The sequence below is a fragment of the Gracilinanus agilis genome, chromosome 2, assembly GCF_016433145.1.
Source record: "Gracilinanus agilis isolate LMUSP501 chromosome 2, AgileGrace, whole genome shotgun sequence".
Lineage (NCBI taxonomy): Eukaryota > Metazoa > Chordata > Mammalia > Didelphimorphia > Didelphidae > Gracilinanus > Gracilinanus agilis.
In genome coordinates, this window is record NC_058131.1 from 97584944 (window position 1) to 97604986 (window position 20043).

The 20043-nt window shown below is 38.5% G+C and overlaps 1 protein-coding gene across 1 annotated transcript in view; it reads right to left on the reverse strand.

Annotated features, from left to right (window-relative positions):
- Positions 1 to 20043, reverse strand: part of LHCGR (luteinizing hormone/choriogonadotropin receptor) — a 78977-nt gene that overhangs the window by 38217 nt on the left and 20717 nt on the right. Inside the window, exons 2-6 of the mRNA XM_044660659.1 lie at positions 10329 to 10400; positions 8050 to 8124; positions 3263 to 3337; positions 177 to 251; positions 11 to 88 (exon numbers count right to left, since the gene is read on the reverse strand). Of these exons, the coding sequence (XP_044516594.1) occupies positions 11 to 88; positions 177 to 251; positions 3263 to 3337; positions 8050 to 8124; positions 10329 to 10400 (375 nt within the window). The remainder of the gene's footprint in view (positions 1 to 10; positions 89 to 176; positions 252 to 3262; positions 3338 to 8049; positions 8125 to 10328; positions 10401 to 20043) is intronic.

Genomic DNA, 20043 nt, shown 5'->3' on the forward strand with positions numbered 1-20043 from the left:
GCTTACTTACAGTGTCGCAGATTCGTTATTCATCCCTTGAAAAGCATTTCCTGGGATGGTGGTTATGTGTAAGTTATCACAAATTTCCCTGGAGGAAAGAAATGAGAAATATTTACTTTCCAAATTTTGATGACAAATGTGAAACTGTTATGCATAGCAATTAGCCTAGTACTTACAAAATGAAATTAAATTCAGCTGAGAAGATCTTCGTAACATCTGGGAGCTTTTGTATGCCTGTGTTACAGATGCTCCTGCAAGGGAAAGGTGAAGAGAACTGGGGATTAAGGCACTAAAAGAGAAAACAAAAAGAAAACCTGCAAAAGATTCAACTTTGCTAAAAATAAAAGGGGAAATCATTAAAGTAAAAGTTTAAAACTATGGAATTTGACTTTGATAACACTTTCGGTGATTCACATTCTCTGAGCCTAAAAGCACCTGAGCATCCAGGGAAGGTAAAGTTCAGACAGATACTGCAGAAATTCAATCTAATCCCAGATTTTCCACTTACTAGGCAAAAAACTTTGGGCAGTTTGAGGCTTAGTTTCTTCATCTTTAAAATGGGGATAATAATATTTGCTCTGCCTACCTCAGAGGAAAGCAGATTGTAAACTGTCAGATGTGATATAAGTTTGACTTGTTGCTGTAAATAACAAGAAAATAATTGTGATGACCACAAACTTTACATAGTATTCAAATAAGACTTTGCCTAATGCAGAGTAGAGCTGAGAGATTACTTTTTCCCTGTCTACTCTGTCTAGTAGGATGAGTACTATGGCTGATTTTAGTTCACACTGAGTTTGTGGTCAACTGCAATTTTGTAGGCCTTCTACACAATTCATATTTATGTTTAGCCAGACTCCCCACACCTATCTTTATGATGGTGTCCTTCTTCCTTTTCAGTTTACTTATATAACTGGTTTGTCCCTACTGTTCATGGAGCCAAAGGTCATTATCTTAGTTTCATTGATACCATGGGACTATATTTGTCAATAATTTCATGCAAGCTCATGAGCATTTATGAGGAAAATGAGGGTTCTAGGAAATCACTAGAAATCTTCCCTAAATCGGCTGAGTGAGATAAATTTCTGTCTCCAGCCATAATCTGCTTTTGTGTTTGTTTATACAAATGCCTCCTCTTTTCTTCGTTTATTTGCTCTCTTAATTGCTAAATTCAAGACGGTTTCTTAATCTTTATCCTTCTTGACTCTCCTGAAGCTTTTGGCATTAATTACTTTCTCCTCCTAGACATTCCCTCTTCCCTTGGATTTCAGGGCACATCTTTCTCCTGGTTGTCTTCCTGTTTAGCATTTCTTTTTAGTCTCTTTTGCTGGATTGTCATCCATATCCTGCTCCTTTTGTGAGAACAGACTTTCTCAGGTCCTCTTCCCTTTTCACACTCCCAAGGATCTGATCTTCTACTTCATTGGGTTCAATTATTATCTCTATGCAGTTGATTTCCAAATCTAGATGTCTAACCCTTTTCATTCTCCTGAGCTCTGATCCCATATTGCATATTGCCTTACAGTCATCTCATACTCATCATCTTCCTCTCAAACCCACTCCTTCAAACTTCCCCATTTCTGTTGAGATAGCCACTATCTTTCTGGTTATCTAGATTCTCAACCTTGGCACAGTTGTTGACGCTTTCCTCTCCATTGCCCTCGTCTTTATTGTTGTTGATTCTAACTTTACAACATCTCTTCTAGCCATCTCCTTCTCTTTACTATGTGACCACTATCCAAATTCAGGTCATTATCATCTCTCACCCAGACAGTTGCAATAACCTTCTAATTGATCTCTCTGCCTTTAGGCTCTTAACTCTCCAATCCATCACACACAGAACTACAAGGTATTTCTTTCTTTCTTTTTAAAAAAATCTATATTATTAGCATTTATTCCATCACTTTCTTTTTTTGTTCTTCATTCTTTTTTGGGGGGGGGAATATATCTTGGATTTCCTTTTCTGTGTAGGTGTTGTTTCCCCCCAGTAGAATATAAGCTCCTCTGAGCAAGGGTGAACTTTGTCTTTGTATCCCTCTGTCCTAGTACAGTGCCTGGTACAGAGCAGATGCTTAAAGATGTTTGCACAGTGAATGAATTCTTGCATAAGTTTTTTTTCCTCTTCTGTGTTATAAAGGGATCTAAATGGAGAAGTGATCTCTATTTTTTATTTTTTCTCCTGTCCCATTTTTGCTTAAGTGGTCCTCCATGTCTAGAATGTACTCCCTCATCAATCAGCAAACATTTCTTCAGTGCTCGGAACTACTGGCATTTCTATTCCTGTGTAGAATCTCTGTTTTCTTTCAAAGCACAGCTCCAGTGCTATCCTCCATGCAAGGCATTTTCTGATTCCCTCATCTGTTAGTGTTCTTACATATCCCCCTATGCCCCATTATTTTGATTTTAGTTTGTACATATTTTGTATCAACTTACTTGTATGCCTACTGTATCTCTTCAGAAGGGAGTAAGCTCCTTGAAGGTAGGATTGATTCATTTTTGCCTTTGCATTCTGAAAATTTGGTATGGTGTCTGGCACATAGTAGAGATTGAGTAAATGCTTACTGAATCGAAACAGAGAAAATCTAACATAAAAAAACTAAACTTAACAAAAAAGGGAACAATTATCCATGTCAGAAAAAGAATATTCTCCTAATCAAAGGTTTCAACATAAGACTTTTTAATTCCTTTTCCTTAACTGAAAAATGGGCACGGTAATAGCACCTACCTCTCAGAGTGGTATAGATGAAATGAAATATTTACAAAAGGGCTTAGCACAGTTCTTGGCACATAGTTGATGGGTATGATATAAATGCTATTCTTATTTTTGTATGGCTGGCTCCTCTAGTGAATTGAAGATAGGCTTGAACTGACACCCAGCTTTTTAGAATCAGGCCTATGAATAACTCACAGAATATCTGCCTAATGTTATGGGGTAGGAGAAAAAGTCAGATGGCCTAACTTCTCGTCACCTTGGCTCTGCCACTAACTAGCTATGTGACTTTTGGTAAATTATTTAAATTCTTCGGCCTCATTTTCTTCACTTTTAACATAGGGTTGGGATGGAGTGGATCTGATAATCTCTCAGATCTCTTTAGCACCAATAGCCTATGATTACATGAGCTTATGAATAAGGTCAAACTTGCAAGCAATACTAAGTGAATTATTATCATTATGAAATAGCTTCTTTTCAACTTTTTAATTGGTTTAGTCTTTATCAAAAAGGAAAACAATTCCTATTTCTGAGAAAATGAAAATTCCTTACAGATATTTTAACCGTGGAAGGTTTGTAAATGCTCCAGGTCCAATATATACCAGATTTTTGGTATTCTGGATCAATCTGTAAAGAGAGAGGGAAAATGTGCAGTCATTTCACTGATAGATATACTTTTGAATACCTGAGACCCTAGAGTACCCAAGGCAGCTGGCTGAAAGAGGCAGGGACCAATCTAGCATTTTTTTTTATATGTTTGGGAAGTACTGAGATTCTGGGGATGGCAAAAGGTATTAACATATTTCTAGTAAACTCATCCCATTTTCTTTACAAGCCAGGTGGAATCTCCAGTGTTTTGCTCTGCTGGGGAGGGAGAAGTTGCCCAAAATTTCAGCAGGAAATTTGTTTGTTGGGAAACAGTTCCAGCCCAAAGGACAACAGGGATTAGTTAAGATTGGGGCAATTCCAAGGCTCTGTAACAGAGCAAATGTTATTTATGTTGTATAGAGTGTGCACACTGAGGGTTATGGGAAATTCATTGAGAGCTGGAGAGACCCATATGTGAGCCAGTTTCTTTTTAAAGGCAGGATACTTCCAATGTGGTGGCATGACTTAAACTTTAAGTGGTTTATGTGGAACAATATGTCCACTAGAGCAGCAGTTTTCAAAGACTGATGGTGAGGGATCTCTGGGAGTGCCCAAGATCCTTTTAGGAGTTCTATCACATCAAACCTATTTTCATCATAATATGAAAACATTTTAATTTCTAATACAGTAAATATCCATAAATTAGAACTCTTGGTGGTGGTGGTGGTGGTGAGGGGTTCCTCAGTAATTTTTAAGAGTGCAAAGGGGTCTTCAGTCCAAATGAGAATAACTGGGGTAGGGGAAAAGAGCCTGGTCTGATAGTTTGTAAAGCTGGACTCTTAGTTGTTCCCCTACAATTAACCAGTTTTGTGACTCTGGGCAAAGTCTTCTTTCCTTTCTATAGATAATACAAACTGTCATTCCTGTCTCAGAGAGTTGTTATAAAAGTAAAAGGCAGCTATGTTATAATGGATATTGTTCTGGATTTAGAGTTAGGAAAATCTGAGTTTGAATTCTGTTTCAGGCACTAGAGTAAGTAAATGTCTTACAGAGGTAGCTAGGTGGTATGGTAGATAAAAGGGCAGACCAGGAGTCAGGAAGACTTGAGTTCAAATGTAGCCTCAGAAACTTTCCAGCCCTGAGTCCACGTGCCAGTCAGTTAAAATTTGCCTCAGTTTTCTTATCTGTAAAATGAGGATAATAATAGTAGCTACCTCACAGGATTGTTGTGAGAATCAAATGAGTTCAGATTTGTAGAACTGTAATACATACAAAATACTTTGAAAATCTTAAAGCACTGTAAAAATACATTTGTATAATTCCTCTGATTAGGACAGCTAGGTGGGAAGAGTGCAGGACCTGGAGTTAGGAAGACATAGCAATTGGAGTTCAAATGTGGCTTTAGACACTTATTAGCTGTGTGAGCCTGAGCAAGTCACTTAACCTTGTTTACCTCAGTTTCCTTAACTATGAAATGAGACGGAGAAGGAAATGGCAAACCACTCCAGGATCTTTCCCAAGAAAACCCCAAATGGAGGGAAAACAACTGAACAACAATATTTTTCTTATAATATTTATAAAAAAGTACTTTGGAAAATATAAAAGAATTATTCATGTGTAGGATGTTAGGATTATTTTCCTTCACTTGATCAGATTACTCCCAAAGTGGCCCTCCCTTGTGGAAAACAGTCATAGTCATCAAATAAAGCCTTTCTGTTTATCTCTGCCTTCTTTCCAATAGAGTCATTATATCGCTTCTCATCAGTGTGAATCCTCTGATATTGGATAAGGTTTGAGCCATTGCTGAACGTTAATCATTACAGTTACAAGGCTTCCAGCTATGGAGCCTCTGTGGCAAAATAAGCTGTGACCATTGATGGGAAGCTTTCTAATATTTATTACATTTCCACCCTGACCAAGCTAATCTGACTTTGACCTTCTAAAGGACTCAAGTGATCTCATCATTGTTGATGACTCTTCTATTACTAATTTCTGAGGACCTAAATTAGACTATCTTCTAGAGTGATAATCTCTAAGCTTTTTTGATTCTCTACTCTATCAGTAAAAAATAAATGGCACATGCATCCCTAATATATATGCTTATTTATAAATTATACATGTATATAAAGTTTATATGTACATATACTTCTCTACTAACAAATATGTACATTAGGAGACCCATTTTTCACCAGGTTGCATTACTTTGGAAGTTCTCTGATTGGCTTTCCTACTATCACTCCTTTACTCTAGACCTTATTTTCCTCTTTTCAACTTCCTTCTGTGTTTGTCTTCCTCCATTAGGTTGTAACTCCTTGAGGGCAGGGACTGTCTTTTTTTTTTTGTATTTGTATCTGTAGTACTTAGCATCATGCCTGGCACATAGTCGGTGCTTAATAAGTATTAATTAATGGACACAAAATTGGCCTATTAAAAGGAAGAAATAAAGATGAAATAATATTAGATCTTAGAGTTAGTAGGGAACCCTTGGAGACTATTGAGGAAGGGAATGATAAGGTGAGATATGTGCTTTAGGAGAATCACTTTGGCCCTTGAGTGCAGGATGGTTTGGCAAGTAGAGAGAGGAGGCAATAAGATCAGGCAGGAAATAATGACAGTAGTTTGGCTGAGTTGTAAAAAGGGCTGAATTAGATCGGTGGTTATGTAAGTAAGCTATCTCTGGTCAATACAAATGAATCCAAATAGGGCAAAACTTTATTTGCATTTGTACATACTGTAGAGTTCTGGATCTCTTCTGTTTTGTGTGATCTGTTAAGGTCTACCCTCCTCAAATAAATGATGAGTGAACTCCTGGGAAGTAGTGGTGGCTGCATGTTGGAAGCCCCGGAGATATTCATCCCAGAAAAGAGAGGACTTGAGGTAGAGGGATGGGGGGAGGAAAATGAGAGCTGACCTCAAGTATTTGAAGGGTTGTCATGTAGAAAGGGGAATGCATAGACTTATTCTGACAGAAGTAGGAACAATGGGTAGAAGTTGCCAAGGGACAAATTTAGGAAAGATGTCAGGGAAAACTTCCCAACAGAGCTATCCCAAAGCCGATGGGTGATGAGTAGCCACTCATTGAGAATCTTCAAGGAAAGGCTGCATAATGAAAAAAAAAACACTATATATAGTGCTTTAAGGTTAGCAAAGCACTTCACATGTATTATCTCATTTACTCCTCACATCAACCCTGGGATGTAGATGCTGTCATTATCTACATTTTATAGATGAGGCTAAGAGAAGTTAAATACCCAGCATCATAACTAAAGTATACTTAAAGGCATAATTCAAACTTAGACTTTCCTGACTCCAAGCCCAACATTTGTCTATTATGATACCTATGTGTTGGATGACTTCTTGAGTGTGTTATGTGTCATGGGAGAAATTTTCTTGGTGGCTCAGTAAATAGAGAGCCAGACCTAAAGATGGGAGTCCCTGGGTTCCAATCTGGTCTCAGACACTTCCTAGCTGTGGACTCTAGCCCTTATCACCCTTCTGCCTTGGAACCAATACACAGAATTGATTCTAAGATGGAAGGTAAGAGGTTTTTTTTGTTGTTGTTTGTTTGTTTGTTTTAAAGAAGGAATTCACTTTCTGGTATGGGCTGGACTAGTCGGCTACTGAATTCCCTTCTAACTCTTGAAATTCTATGACTCTATGATTGGAACTTATTCCTCTCCCTTGAGCCTCACAGTCAGTCAACCAGCATTTTTAAAGCACCTGTGCACTGTGCATTGACTGACCGAGTCTCAGTGCTTACAACAATAGTGGAAACATACTGGCATTTATAAACACTTATTGGATGATTGATTATTTTTTGAAAATGAAAATCAAATTTTCTTTTGCAAATGTTAGCAGAAAAGTATCACAGCTTTAGAGTTGGAGAAGACTTTAACAGTATCTCTAAAAGTTAGGGCCAAGATGCTACTTAAGGTCTGGAGTCAGAAACTTCTGGCACAGTATAATAGAAAGACCACCATCCCTGGAGTCCAGATTGTTGAATTCTTATCTTGAATTTTCCATTAACTAGCTGTGCGTCCTAGTTTTTAACTGTAAAACCTGATTATCTCCAAGGTCCTTTTTACTCAAAATCTCAATATGAATCTGCAATCTTGGAATATAAGATTTTGTTCAACATTTACAATAAGACTGAAGAAACCAGAGAGGGATCCTTAGCTCAGATTTCCACATTGTCTGTTGCTTTCCAGAAACAGAATGAAAGGCAGCATGGTGTGCCAGATATAGCACTGGACTTGGAGTTAGGAAGATCTGGGTTCAAATCCTGTTTCAAAACAGGCAAGTCATTTCCCTAGGCAATTCATTTTCAGTCTATATGCCTCTGTTTCTTTATTTGTAAAATGAAGGTGTTGCACTTGATAGTCTCTAAGGTCCCTTCTCTAAATCTCTAAGGCTCTAAATCTGTTGTCTATGATTCTATGACTTCCCTCTCCATCCCTGTGAGAGAGATGGAAGCTGCTGCCTGGACTCTGACATGCCAATTTTAATTTCCAACTTTGTGTCATGATGTTTCAGAGTTTACACAGCACCTAGGGAGAAGCAGTTGTCACCATAGCAACCTCTAGGCCACTGTGGTGAGAGAAATTAGTGCCTGCCCAAATCCAGTAATTGTGGTAGTCTTTTTTTTTCCTCTTGGATCCTTTCAGCAGATACTTGAATACAAATATGAAGCAGGTTCTCCATAGCGAGGGTAATAGTGTACAGCAATAAACTATCTGTTAGCCGATGCTTACATTTCAGACAAATTGAGGAGGCTGTCAAAGGCATTAGCTTCCATCCTTTCCAGAGAGTCACTCTGAGAGATTTCACTGGGGGGAGAAATAAAGAGTACAACATGAAACAGATGATCATATCTACATGAGAATGAGCCGTGCATGACATGGAACAATTGGGGTAAAAGAAGCAAAAAATGTGGAGTGTTTTCTTTGAAAAAGAGCAGAAAATCCACAGCATCATAAAGTCCTAATGTCTCCCTTTAGGAGTCTGGGTGAGTGAGTGCCTGCGGTACAGGTAGAGTCGAAATGCACATTTTTCAGCTCCCTCCCGTTGCAGCTGTTGACAGCCCAGTTTTATAGGTGATTGTGTTTCTTGCTGCGTTATAAATGAGTGTTAAAATTCTGTCCAAATTAATCATGACACAACTTAAGGCTGATGTTCTGATATGCATTTAGAAGATGATGAACCCACAATGGCTGTTTCTTGGACACCGAGATCAATGCAATTGGCAAAGTGCCTCCAAATGTGCCTAGGTATGGCTTATGACTAAAGACCAAAATGCAGGACCAAATCTGCAGCCAGGGGAAAAAGAGCAAACTGATGCAATTGTACTTTTGTATACCCTTGTATTCCTAAGGCTAATAATGTCTCAGATAAAGGCTTATGCTTTGACAAAAACCATTTGTGAATCAGAGAAGGTCTATTATGAGCAACAGTCTGTATTGAGCTGGTTCTCAGCTTGATGGCTTGTTTATTGAACTGATGGCTGCTCTCCTAATCAAGGGTTTTGCCTTTGCATCCCTAGCACCTAGCTAGGTGCCTGGCAAATAGTTACCTCTTCATAAATATTTATCGATTAATTGACTAAAAGGGTTTAAGCCTCATTGGCAGCATCAGGGGTAAACACTCTGTCTGCCTCAATACAAACAATAACTATACCGACTCCTTCTAATTTGCACTAAATTTCTAATAGTTTGCTTTTATTGTAGAGAAATTTTAAAAAAGTGGCATTGGAATAGTAGGAAGACAACACTTTGAGTTGGGAGATCTGGGTTTGAATCTACCTTAGACACTTTTAAAATATGGTCATGGACAAGTTAATTGTCTCTAAGCCTCAGTTTTTTCATTTGTAAAATGGCAATAATTAGACATATTAAACAGAGTGGTTGTTGTGAGGAAAGTATACTGTAAAAGTTCAAGAGCAATATACGCATGTATTGTTATTAATCGCCTCTATATTTTGAAACAGCTCCTCAAAGGGAGCTAGAAATTCCCATGTAAGCTGCCAATGTGGATTTATCATCTTTGGATATGCCTCCTCCATTAAAAGTAATCATATGGTATTTAATGCCTTTGGAGAGAAATTCTGGGCTGCTGCTAGAACTCTAAGTATGAGGGGAAGAAAAAAAGTTTACTTTTTGAGAAGCCCCTGTCTATGGTGGCTACTTAGATCCCTCATCATAATGTAGTTTATTATTATTGTGAATATTAAAGTACAATGCTGCCTAGACCCAGCAATTGGAGAATCTTTTTCTTTTGTATTAGCCTAGTCAGTTTGCATCTCTGTGTTTCTTGCAATGTTTCCTCCTGGCCCCCTAAAAAGAAGAAAATATGGAGTTTGACTCTTTTCAAAATTCTAAACCATCTGCTGTGCCATTGCTACTGGAGGAGACTTTGGTCCTAGAGGGCCCATGTATATGGATGGAAGCTTGGGCCTGGGAAGATGAGGCACAGGGGATAAAGGAAGAAAGGTCAGATCTGAGAGGACACAAGATAGCATGGCATTATCAGGCTATATTACACTTTTGATAAATTCCTTTCATCAATATGGCTATAAATATTGTGTTTTTGTCATAAACTTATTACATTTTAGATACAAAGATTATCCTCAGATGCACAATAAAATACCAGACACATTTTCTCTGATGTGGGTGTTATCTAAAAATGTGTCATGGGGGAATAGCTGTTCTATTGCAGAAGAAGAGTTTTTATGATTGGAATCTATCTCCTTTTCCGCTTGGGAAGTTTATCATCACTTATCAAAATGCATTCAGTTCTCTGAAGCGAGGTTAATTATCTGGATTTTAATGACTCCTGAAAATCATACCTTTCCTTCAAAGGTCCCTGGATGCTAGCTGTATGGATATAGACAGAAATAATAGGGTTTACTTTCCTAAACACATTTCCCCCCCATAAAAATTATCCCCTTTCAGCCATGCTTTCTCTTATTGCTTTAAAAGAAAAGAAACAATCATTGTAGTTGTAAGTGTCATTTTGCATATGGGAACCAACTTACATTATTAAGACATCACTAAGTCCTCTGAAAGCTTGTGAAGGGATGACTTTGACAGGGAGATAGGTAAGTGATCTAGAAAAGGAAAAAAAAAAGGAATTTCAAGATTGGGTGCTTTTAAATTTTTGCATAATTGTGTGGCTTTGTGTCCCTTACTTCCTCTCCCCACTGCCTGTCAACCTCCATCAGACTACTTTTTTTCTCATGTTCCTCATGCCAAAATTGATCTTCCCCGATTAATGCATTAGTTGGACTTTTGGCTGCTCTTTAGACATTCCTCTCTATAGAGTCAAGGGCCATAGGCATAGTTTGGTCTTTTTTGAAGAGCTGAATCTGTTTTGATGTCAGGTTACTTAGGCAGGGAAGGGAGATTGGGAGCTGGGGGAGGGGTGTTCAGATTCTTAGGTGGAAAGTTGGAGAAAGGCAGACAGGAGTGATATGACAGAGGAACCAAAGGCTTTGGACCAATTTTCTCTTACCCGTGGGATTTCCACATCATCTACCAGAGATGCTTCACCCAGATCATTTTGACCCTAGAACACTATCATAGAGAAACAAACCTATATATGCATTTATTTCATTCATATATTCAATTATTCATTGGATAAGCATGTATGGATTGACTAATCGACTTAGAGACTTGTAGTAGGTGCTCTGGAGGGGAGTTAAAGTGGCAAAAGAGATGAGGAGCTGCATGCTCTAGGGGCAAGGAAGTTGGCTTTGCAGTCAGCAGACTAGAATTTGTCACCTGCATGTGGCATTTGCCAGCTTTGTGACCTTGGGCAAGTAGTTTAGCCTCTCTGATCCAGTTGATTCATTTGCAATTGTGGATAAACATGCCTGAAACACCTATCTCCCTGGAATAGTAAAAGGATCATTTTACCCTTTAGTAAAGAACAGACCCTCCCTATCCTCAAAGTCAGGCTTCTCATTGAAAAAAAAAGTCAGCACAAGGTGGAGATAAGGGCTGTATTTTATTCTTTTGACTCTTGGTTAAGAGTAACATCCAGAACTTTCTATTCCTACCACCTCAGAGAGGAATCACAGAATTTTACAATGGAAAGGATCCTTAAATATCATTTTGCCAAGTCCTTCATTTTATAGGAAAACAGACCAGCTACATCTGCTGTCACTAAAGGGCACCGCAGATTGATCCCTTCCACAAACAGCCCCTATTGCTCCAATGAGCAATTCCTAACAAATGTAGGAGGCTCACTATTAGCTGGATACTGGCCCTCATATTCCTGGGAGATAGTGCAGAGCCCCACTCCATTCAAACTGTGCAACTACTATTCTCTTGGTAGACCATTTGCTCTGCCATTACTCCCCAAGATCCTCCTAACCTTGTTATTTTCTTTCTTACTTTTCCTTACTTAGATACTACTTGGTTTTCCATTTGCCATGAAAAGAACATAAACATATACACTCCAATATGTTGTTTTTTCAATTAGATGTGAGCTTCTTGAGAGCAGAGAACATCTTAATTTTCTATTTGTTGACCCACAAGTGAACCCTCCTTTATGTGTTGGTATCCCCATCCCAAATTGGAATGTGAGGTCCTTGAGAGCAGGGAATATTTCTGTTTTCTTCATTGCATTGCACAATGATGGGCACATAATAAACAATAAATACTCTCCTTTTCTGAGTCTCAGAGAGACTATATAACTTTTTCAAGGTTACATATCTATAGTATCTAGCTCATGGAAGAACCCATGACTAAAAATCGGGGTCTCCTGACTTTCTAGTCCAGTGCCGACTACATCACATTAGACACAGTTAAAAGCCAGATTATCAGATGCTTCTAATGACAAAAAACCTGTGAGCATGTGACAAATGGATGGTTCCATTGAATAGCCTTGAAAGTAATAGGACCCCCCAACAAGAAGCAAACCAGGCTTTGTACTTTAATTCTATTCCTGAAAATGGCCCCATTAAATATGTCTTTCAACACTTGGAAATATTTAACATGGGTTATAGTAAGAACAGTGATGATGGGGAAGAAAAAAATCCCCTTGTTATGGCATGTTTGCTTCCTATATTTCTTCTGAATCATGTCCGCTTGGCTTACTGATTAAAAACATGGTTTTATTGCTCTCTGCACTGCCAAGCCAATAAATTTCCAGAAGAGAAAGCTGTATTCTACTGTACCCCCTGCAACATCAATAAAATTGACAGCCAAGTTCTGATCCCAGAATCTTTATTACTAAGGGATAATGCAGAATGGAACATATTTTGGAGAGAGTTTACATAAAAACTTCAGCCAAACCCTTCAGAGCTGTTTATTCATGCAAATGGGAGCAAAATATTCCCAGTCTCTCCACAGGCAGCCTGGGAGAAGGATGGCAGTGGGTGTAGGGTCTGATTCCCAGGAGAGCTACAGAGCTCAGATCTGAACAGGGAGGTTGCTGGAAGGTGTTAATAGATAGAAGCCAAGGAGACTGGGAGGTAGGATAAAGAGCAGAAAAAGTGGGAGAAATGCTAGATCACTAGGAACTATGCTGCAGAGTTTTCCTGGTGCCAAAATGAAATTGGCCTCAGGTAATACTGATGCCAAGGGGCAGAAAAGGCAACAGGAATGGAGGAAAAGATGAAGAGACTCAAGGGAAGAGTAGTTGAGCTAACAGCAGATGACACTGGACAGGTGACTGTGATTGAGAAGGAATTTGGGGTTATATAGGAGGAGAAAGCTGAGTATCAGAATCCCTGGGCAGGACTATAGTAATACACACACCCCCACTTGACTTAGAAAATGTATTTCTTAGAAGGTTGTGTACAAATTGAATTTTTGTAAGACGAATCCTATGCTTACCTTGTATTCTTGAGATTTCTGTGAATTAAATGTGCAGCTGGGCCAGAGCTCATTTGTTTAAGAATATTCAGGAGAGAAAGGAAATCATTAGGGAGAGTTCCTAGAAGGCACGGACCATCTTTTGCTTTTCTTTGTATCTTAGCATAATGCCTGACAAGTAGGTGCTTAATAAATATCTATTGACTGACTGAAATAAAAGAGTATAAAGCAAAGAAAGGTAAGAAAAGTAGGGTAGCTGCCCAAGGAGAGAAAGACAATGGGGGGAGTTCTATAAAACAAAGAGAAACAATTTGGAGGGGTTGTTTTGTGGGTCAGGAAATGGGAATGTTCTATTCCATCTAGTACCCAGAGGAAAGAATCAGACCTGGTGCCCATATAGTAAGATGGCCACACAGGGCAGAAAGTTCTCAAACTCTGGGACTAAAGGATTGAGATGGATGCAAAAGCCAAAGAGAATATAAATATTGGATTCAGTATTGTCTATTGAGGATTCATATTTCCTCTGTAAAGTTTTACATATCTGTTTTTCAAGAATGGCCAAGGGAAGATAAACCTGGTCTTCTCTTTGATTTCATGCCTTAGGGCACAAGAAATCCCTCACAAGGACAAGTGCTTATGAATAAAACCCTAAGTTTGGAAATTCAAATAAAAAAATACAATCTTTAGGTAAACCTGATTAGTTCAGATGAAATAATGTCATTTTAATCATTTAGATAATTTAAAAAATCATTTGTCTTATCACTTAGGATAGTTTCTTCTAATTGTTTCAAAATTTCTATTGCTGAAGCTTGGATGTGATTTAGGATGTAATAGAGTACAGTAGGAGTCAGTAGATGTGGATTTGACTTCCAATTGTGCCTCAAACTAGCTGTGTGACCTTGGGCAAATTATTTTCCTTCTCTAGATCTCAGTTTCCTTATCTGTAAAATAACTTGTTTGAACTAGATGATTGTTAACATTTCTCTAATTTTTTCCATTTCTAATGGTTCATAACTTCCTTATTTCCCTATTCTTCTTTCCTTTTTCTTTCCTCCTGCTTTCTGGTGTAATAGAGGTGGTGGTGGTCTCATCTCAATTAATGTAAATACAGAAGGTTAAACCTTCTCGATTGAACCAATCAACCCCAAAGTGTAAAGTAGATGCAAACAAGGCAATAGTCAACTTGAAAGAAGTGGTTTGGTCACTGGATAAGGATGTATAATACCATAGAAGAAATGCCATTTAATTGACTGGAAGACTCCACTGGGCTCTTATATAACCCAGCATGCTAATTCAGCACCTGGCATTCCAGTCTAGTGATGGAGCAGCTTAAACCATACCTGCAATAGGGAATTATTTGGGGGAAGAAGAAGAAAGAATCTTTGTGTTCTTCTTTCCCTATTCCCAGGTATCTGGTTGAGTTCTGTTGATCCACCAGAGCCATAAGAGATCTCTCACTGGCTGCAGTGTCCCTGAAGGTCAGTGGCTAATGGAAATTTCTATATTGGGTACTTAGGAACACCCAATTAAGACTCAAGCCAAACTAGATACACTAAGGAAAAGCAGCTTTAAGACTCTACGAGGTTATCAGGCTCCTGAATTATATCTAACTAAGGAGAAATTCATGAAAATCCACAATGGCAGAGGATTTCCAGTAACTGGGAGCTATGAGTTATCCCTTTACCACATGACTTCTCAATAAGGGCTCCACCACCTCTGAACTTTAAGCTTGTGCCCACTCTCCTGATGAACCCTGCTTTCTATTCTGCCCTACCTGACATACACTCAGAATCCTTGAGAAAGTCTATTCATTGCCTTTCTAAAAAATACTGTTTCACACCAGACTCATAGCTATACATCTTCAGAGTAGATAAAGCTTCTCTGCTCCTCTCTAAGAAAACCTAAGCTATGAAAAACACCAATAGACCAACCCAAGAAATTAAGGAGGATTTATTACAGGCCTTCTTTAAATATAGCAAGTTCTTCACCAGAAAAAAATATGACTCAACTTCCAAAATTTGTCTACATTAACCTTTTTAGGAAGGTGGTCATTGAATAATGCAAATTATAACGATGGGTTTGGAGCTAGAAGGGATCTTAGCATTCTCCTCAATGAGTCCAATACCCTCTTTTTTACAGGTGAGGAAACAGAGGCTCATAGAAGTGAAACAATTTGGCAATATCATGCATCTTACTCTGTGACCCTTTTTGGGGGGATTTCTTGTCAAAGATACTGGAGTGGTTTGCCATTTCCTTCAATAGCTCATTTTATAGATGAGGAACTGAAGCAAAGGGCGTTAAGTGACTTGCCCAGGTTACATAACTAGTAAGTATTTAAGGTTGGATTTGAACTCAGAAAGATGAAGTCTTTCTGACTTCAGGCCCAGCACTCTATCCATGAGGCAACTTTGCTGCCCCAATTTCATGTTAGAGCCTGAAATTTAAACAATAACTTTCTGCTTCCATATCCAGTTCTTTTGACAATATAGCATGCTTCTCCTCTTGTGTTTGCTCTCTACTACTCAAAGATATACCACACAAATAGCTCATCAAGAAAATAGGTTTCCTAGAATTTACAGCTAGAAGGAAGCTTAGAAATAGGATATCAGATGCAGAACCTAGCAAGGACCTTATAGGTCATCTAGCCCAGCCTCCTTGTTTCTCATATGAGGAAAAAAGGACAGAGGGATTTATTAAACACCTACTCTGTTCTATATATGCTGCTAATTACTTTATAAATAAAATCTCAGTAAAAAGTCAGTAATTTCAGTGGGATTCTGAATTTGTAATTCCATTGGTGGTGACGATAGGGTGATATTCAGAGAGTTTCAGAAAATCCACTGACTGCCCATTTACTCAGTTCCTTAGAGTTTGTAAGAGTCAGACTACCTTCAGATAGTTTCAGTTGCTAAGAAGTTATATCTACATTAAGCCTAAATATATTTCTCAGAAATGTCCACCCATTGCTTTAGCTCTGTTGCTGGAGGCGAAAGAGAACAAGTCCAATTCATCTTACACATGAGAGTCCTTCAACCTTGAAGAGAGTTAATGTATTCCTCTCCAAGTCCTTTTTCCTTAGGAGTAAACATTCCTAGTTGCTTTAACTGAAGTCCATCAACAATCTTCTCTCTAGTAGTCTAGAAAATCTCTCTGGACTTAGATGGGCTATCACTGCTGAGATGTGCCTCCTCCTCCCCTCTGGAACTTCCCATATATGGAATCTTCCTTCCTGGAGGAATCTACCTTTCACATGGGCTCTCGGCAAATGACATCAGAAATGAGAAGACGACCTAATTTAGTGCAGAAGTTAGTTCAACCACTTGATTTTTATAGACAAGGAAAGGGAGGCTCAGAAAGGGAGTTTTTATTAACCCAAGGTCTCCCAAGAAGTGAGGTGGCCAAGCTGGGGTTCAAACCCATATCTCCTTCCTCTCATATTTGTGTTCTTTGTGGGCTACCACACTGATGAAACATCCCTGTGGTCCACAAATCCAAAGTAAGAGGAGAAGAGAAGGCTTACACAGAGTGGAATGATGGAGGATAGAATCAGCGCACCCAGTGGTAGCTGGCAGCACTTTTCAGTGACTTAGGACATTCTTCCCTTTTTGTGGTTTCTCTTTCCTGCTTTTCAGTTCTAAGTTATCTGATGAGAATAATGACTTTAGGTGATACAAAAATGATAGAAGAAATTGCCATAAGTGATTAAAGAGATATATTTGAGATTGTCAAGACCCCATCCATCCTTTTCAAGTTGGATTGTATCTGTATGTGTCCGGCTACACCAATGGTATTGTTATGGAAGCTGGAGATGATGCTGTCCCCACTGTGCCCATCTATTAGGGTTAGGCCCTTTTCCAGGCCATCCTTTTTCTAGACTTGGCAGATGTGGGTGAGCAGGCAGGAATATGATGAATTTGACCCACTCATTGTCCATTGCAAATATTCCTAAATAGACTGCTAGCAGATGTGTAAATTTGCTGAGTATTTACAAAGTATAATTTTGTCCTGGCAAATAAACCTCTCATGTGTATATCATTGGGATATATATTCATCAAATTGGCAAATCTCATTATCCTGCAAATTTGAATCAGGATTCACATCTCAGCAGGACCTTCTGCCCTATTGATTGAACCCTCTGCCTTGAAGGCAGAATCATGGGCTCCAAAGTCTCTATTTAAGAAGGGGACCCAGTGCACAGTCTTCTCCCCATTTCCCACCAGCTACGCTGCTTTTGGACTTTGGACTTCTCCATTATGACCCATATTGGGTACCTTCCTTGGTGTTCTCCCCCCAAATCCTCCACTTTTCTTTTCTATATCATCTTCCTCTATTAGATTGTAATCCCCTTGAAGGCAAGGACTATTTTTTTTTGTATTTGCATTTGTATTCCCAGTGCTTAGCACAGTGGATACTTGGCACATAGTGGATACTTAATAAATGTTTATTGACTTATTCACCCATATTAATCTAATGATGGAATAAACCTTCTTTGAAAAAAACATGTCCGTGGGGCAGTCTGCCTTTGATATTGGCCAAATATTAGTGCTTTTAAAATTGTTGAACTGTAACTGATTTGACCTCATTTTCAAATTAAATGTAGCTCCCTCCCTTGGTATGCATTTTTAGCATATCTTGTATATATCTTTGATCTAAATCCTGATATAGGCCACTTAATGTGACAGGTAAGGCTAACCGTTTACTTCTATAAAAAACTGACCTGAGATATGGCAATAGAGTTTCTGGCTGTTACCTATCAGCTGTACAGTTTAATTCTATTAAAGCATTAGATCTATATGGGGTATCGAAAGGTCAGATTTCCAGCATCTAAAGAGCTGACTTCCAGCATTTCTTTCTTAAGGCTGGCAAGAATGAGCTTATTAAATGAATGTTACATCTTGCCATCATTTTAGAAGTAATCATAATAAATCAAAGCTTTAGGAAACAGGTTTTTTTTGAACCCACTGTTTTCCCTAATTGTCTTGGTGCTCAATTACTCAAAGTTGAATTGCAAAGACGTTTGCCTGTAAATTTGTGCATCTAGCTAATTTATTATTTCTATTATTATTTTTAAAATCCCTACCATCTGTTTTAGAATCAATCCTGTATATTGGTTCTAAGGCAGAAAAGAGGTAAGGCTAGGCAATAGAGATTAAGTGACTTGCCCAAGGCCATACAGTCAGGAAGTATCTGAGGCCAGATTTGACTTTAGGAGCCTCCTACCTGCCCCCTAGCTAATTTATTATTATTTAATGTTGCCTTAATATTCTTTTGTGATAGTAGAACACCAAAATTTTAAGTTATGTTAAGAGCTAAAAATTATCATGCCCAGCTCATCATTGGGTAAAGAAAAATAATAGTACTTCAGTACTTGAGAAGAAAAAAATAACATTGTAGATCTTAGGTACTAAAAAGTCAACTAGCAATTCTCTTATTTTATGGGAGTACTGAGGTGGCATGGTAGATAGAGTTCTGGGCCTGAAGTCAGGAAGACCTGAGTTCAAATTTTGCTTCAGACACTTACAAGCTGAGTGGTTCTGGGTATGTCACTTTACCTCCATTTGCTTCAGTTTCCTTATTTACAAATGAGGATAATACCACCTATCTCCCAAGGTTATTTTGAGAATCAGATGATACAGTCATTGTAAAACACTTGGCACAATGGCAAACAGTAAGAGCTATAAAAATGTTAGCTCTCATTATAATTAAAGATGAGGAAACAGATGCCTACCTATTTAAGGTGATTTGTTCAAGGTCACACAGCTAGTCAATCAATCAATAAACATTTATTTTTAAGTCATTAGGCTCTGTGTCAGGTGTCGGGGATACAGACAAAAATAAAAGTCTTCAACAAGAAGGAATTTATATTTAATGAGGTAGACAACATGTTCATATCTAAGAATCCAAAAAATGAATGTTGGACTTGGGGAACTGATCAAGCCTCCATAGAGGAGGTATCTCTTTAGAAGGACCTTGAATAAAACTAGAGATTGTAAGAAGCAATGGTGAGGAAGGAGGACATTGCAAGCAGAGAGAATAGTCAATGCAAAAAGCAGAGAGATGGGATTTAGAGTGTCTCACGTGAAGAAATGCAAGAGGACCTTTAGTTGGACCTCAGAGCGGTTAAAGAGACATGATGTTTAAGACTGGAAAGGCAAGTTGGGACTAAGTTTGGAAGGGCTTTAAATACTAAACAGAAGAGTTTTAATTTGATCTTAGGCATAATGGTGAACAGCTGGAGTTTACTGAATAAAGGAAGGCCATGGTCAGATCTATACTTTAGGAAATTGACAGCTGCTTGGACAATGGATCAGAGGAGAGATGCTTATGCCAAGGAGCCCCAAGTAAGAGGCTATTGCAACGATTCAGACAAGAAGGAGAAAACAGCTCTCAATGTAGGGTGGTGGCCATGTAAATAAAGGAAGGGGACTGATGTGAGAAACCTTGAGGAGGTGAAAATGAGAAAACTTGGAAACTGAGTAGATGTGAGGATTGAAGGAAAGTGAGGACCCCACGGTAATGCTGAGGTTGTAAAAACCTGGGTGATTGGAAGGATGGTAGTACCCTTGATAGAAATGGGGAAATTCAGAAAAAGGTTTTTTTTTGGGGGGTGGGGGATAGGAATTCTATTTTAAATATACTGAATTTGAGATGGTTCTGGGATATCCAGTTAGAAATATTCATTTGGTAATCGATGATATAGGACTCAGGAGAGAGACTAGGGCAGAATATATAAAACTGGATGGTCAATTGTATGCAGATGGCCATTACACCTAGGAAAGCAGATAAGATCACCAATTGAGGGAGTATAAAGAGAGAAAAGAAAATACAGGATGGAGACTTAGGGTTTCCTTGCAGTTAGAGACTTTGGTATGGATATTAATCTAGGAAAGGAGACTGAGGAGTAGTCAAACTGGTAGGAGGAGAACAAAG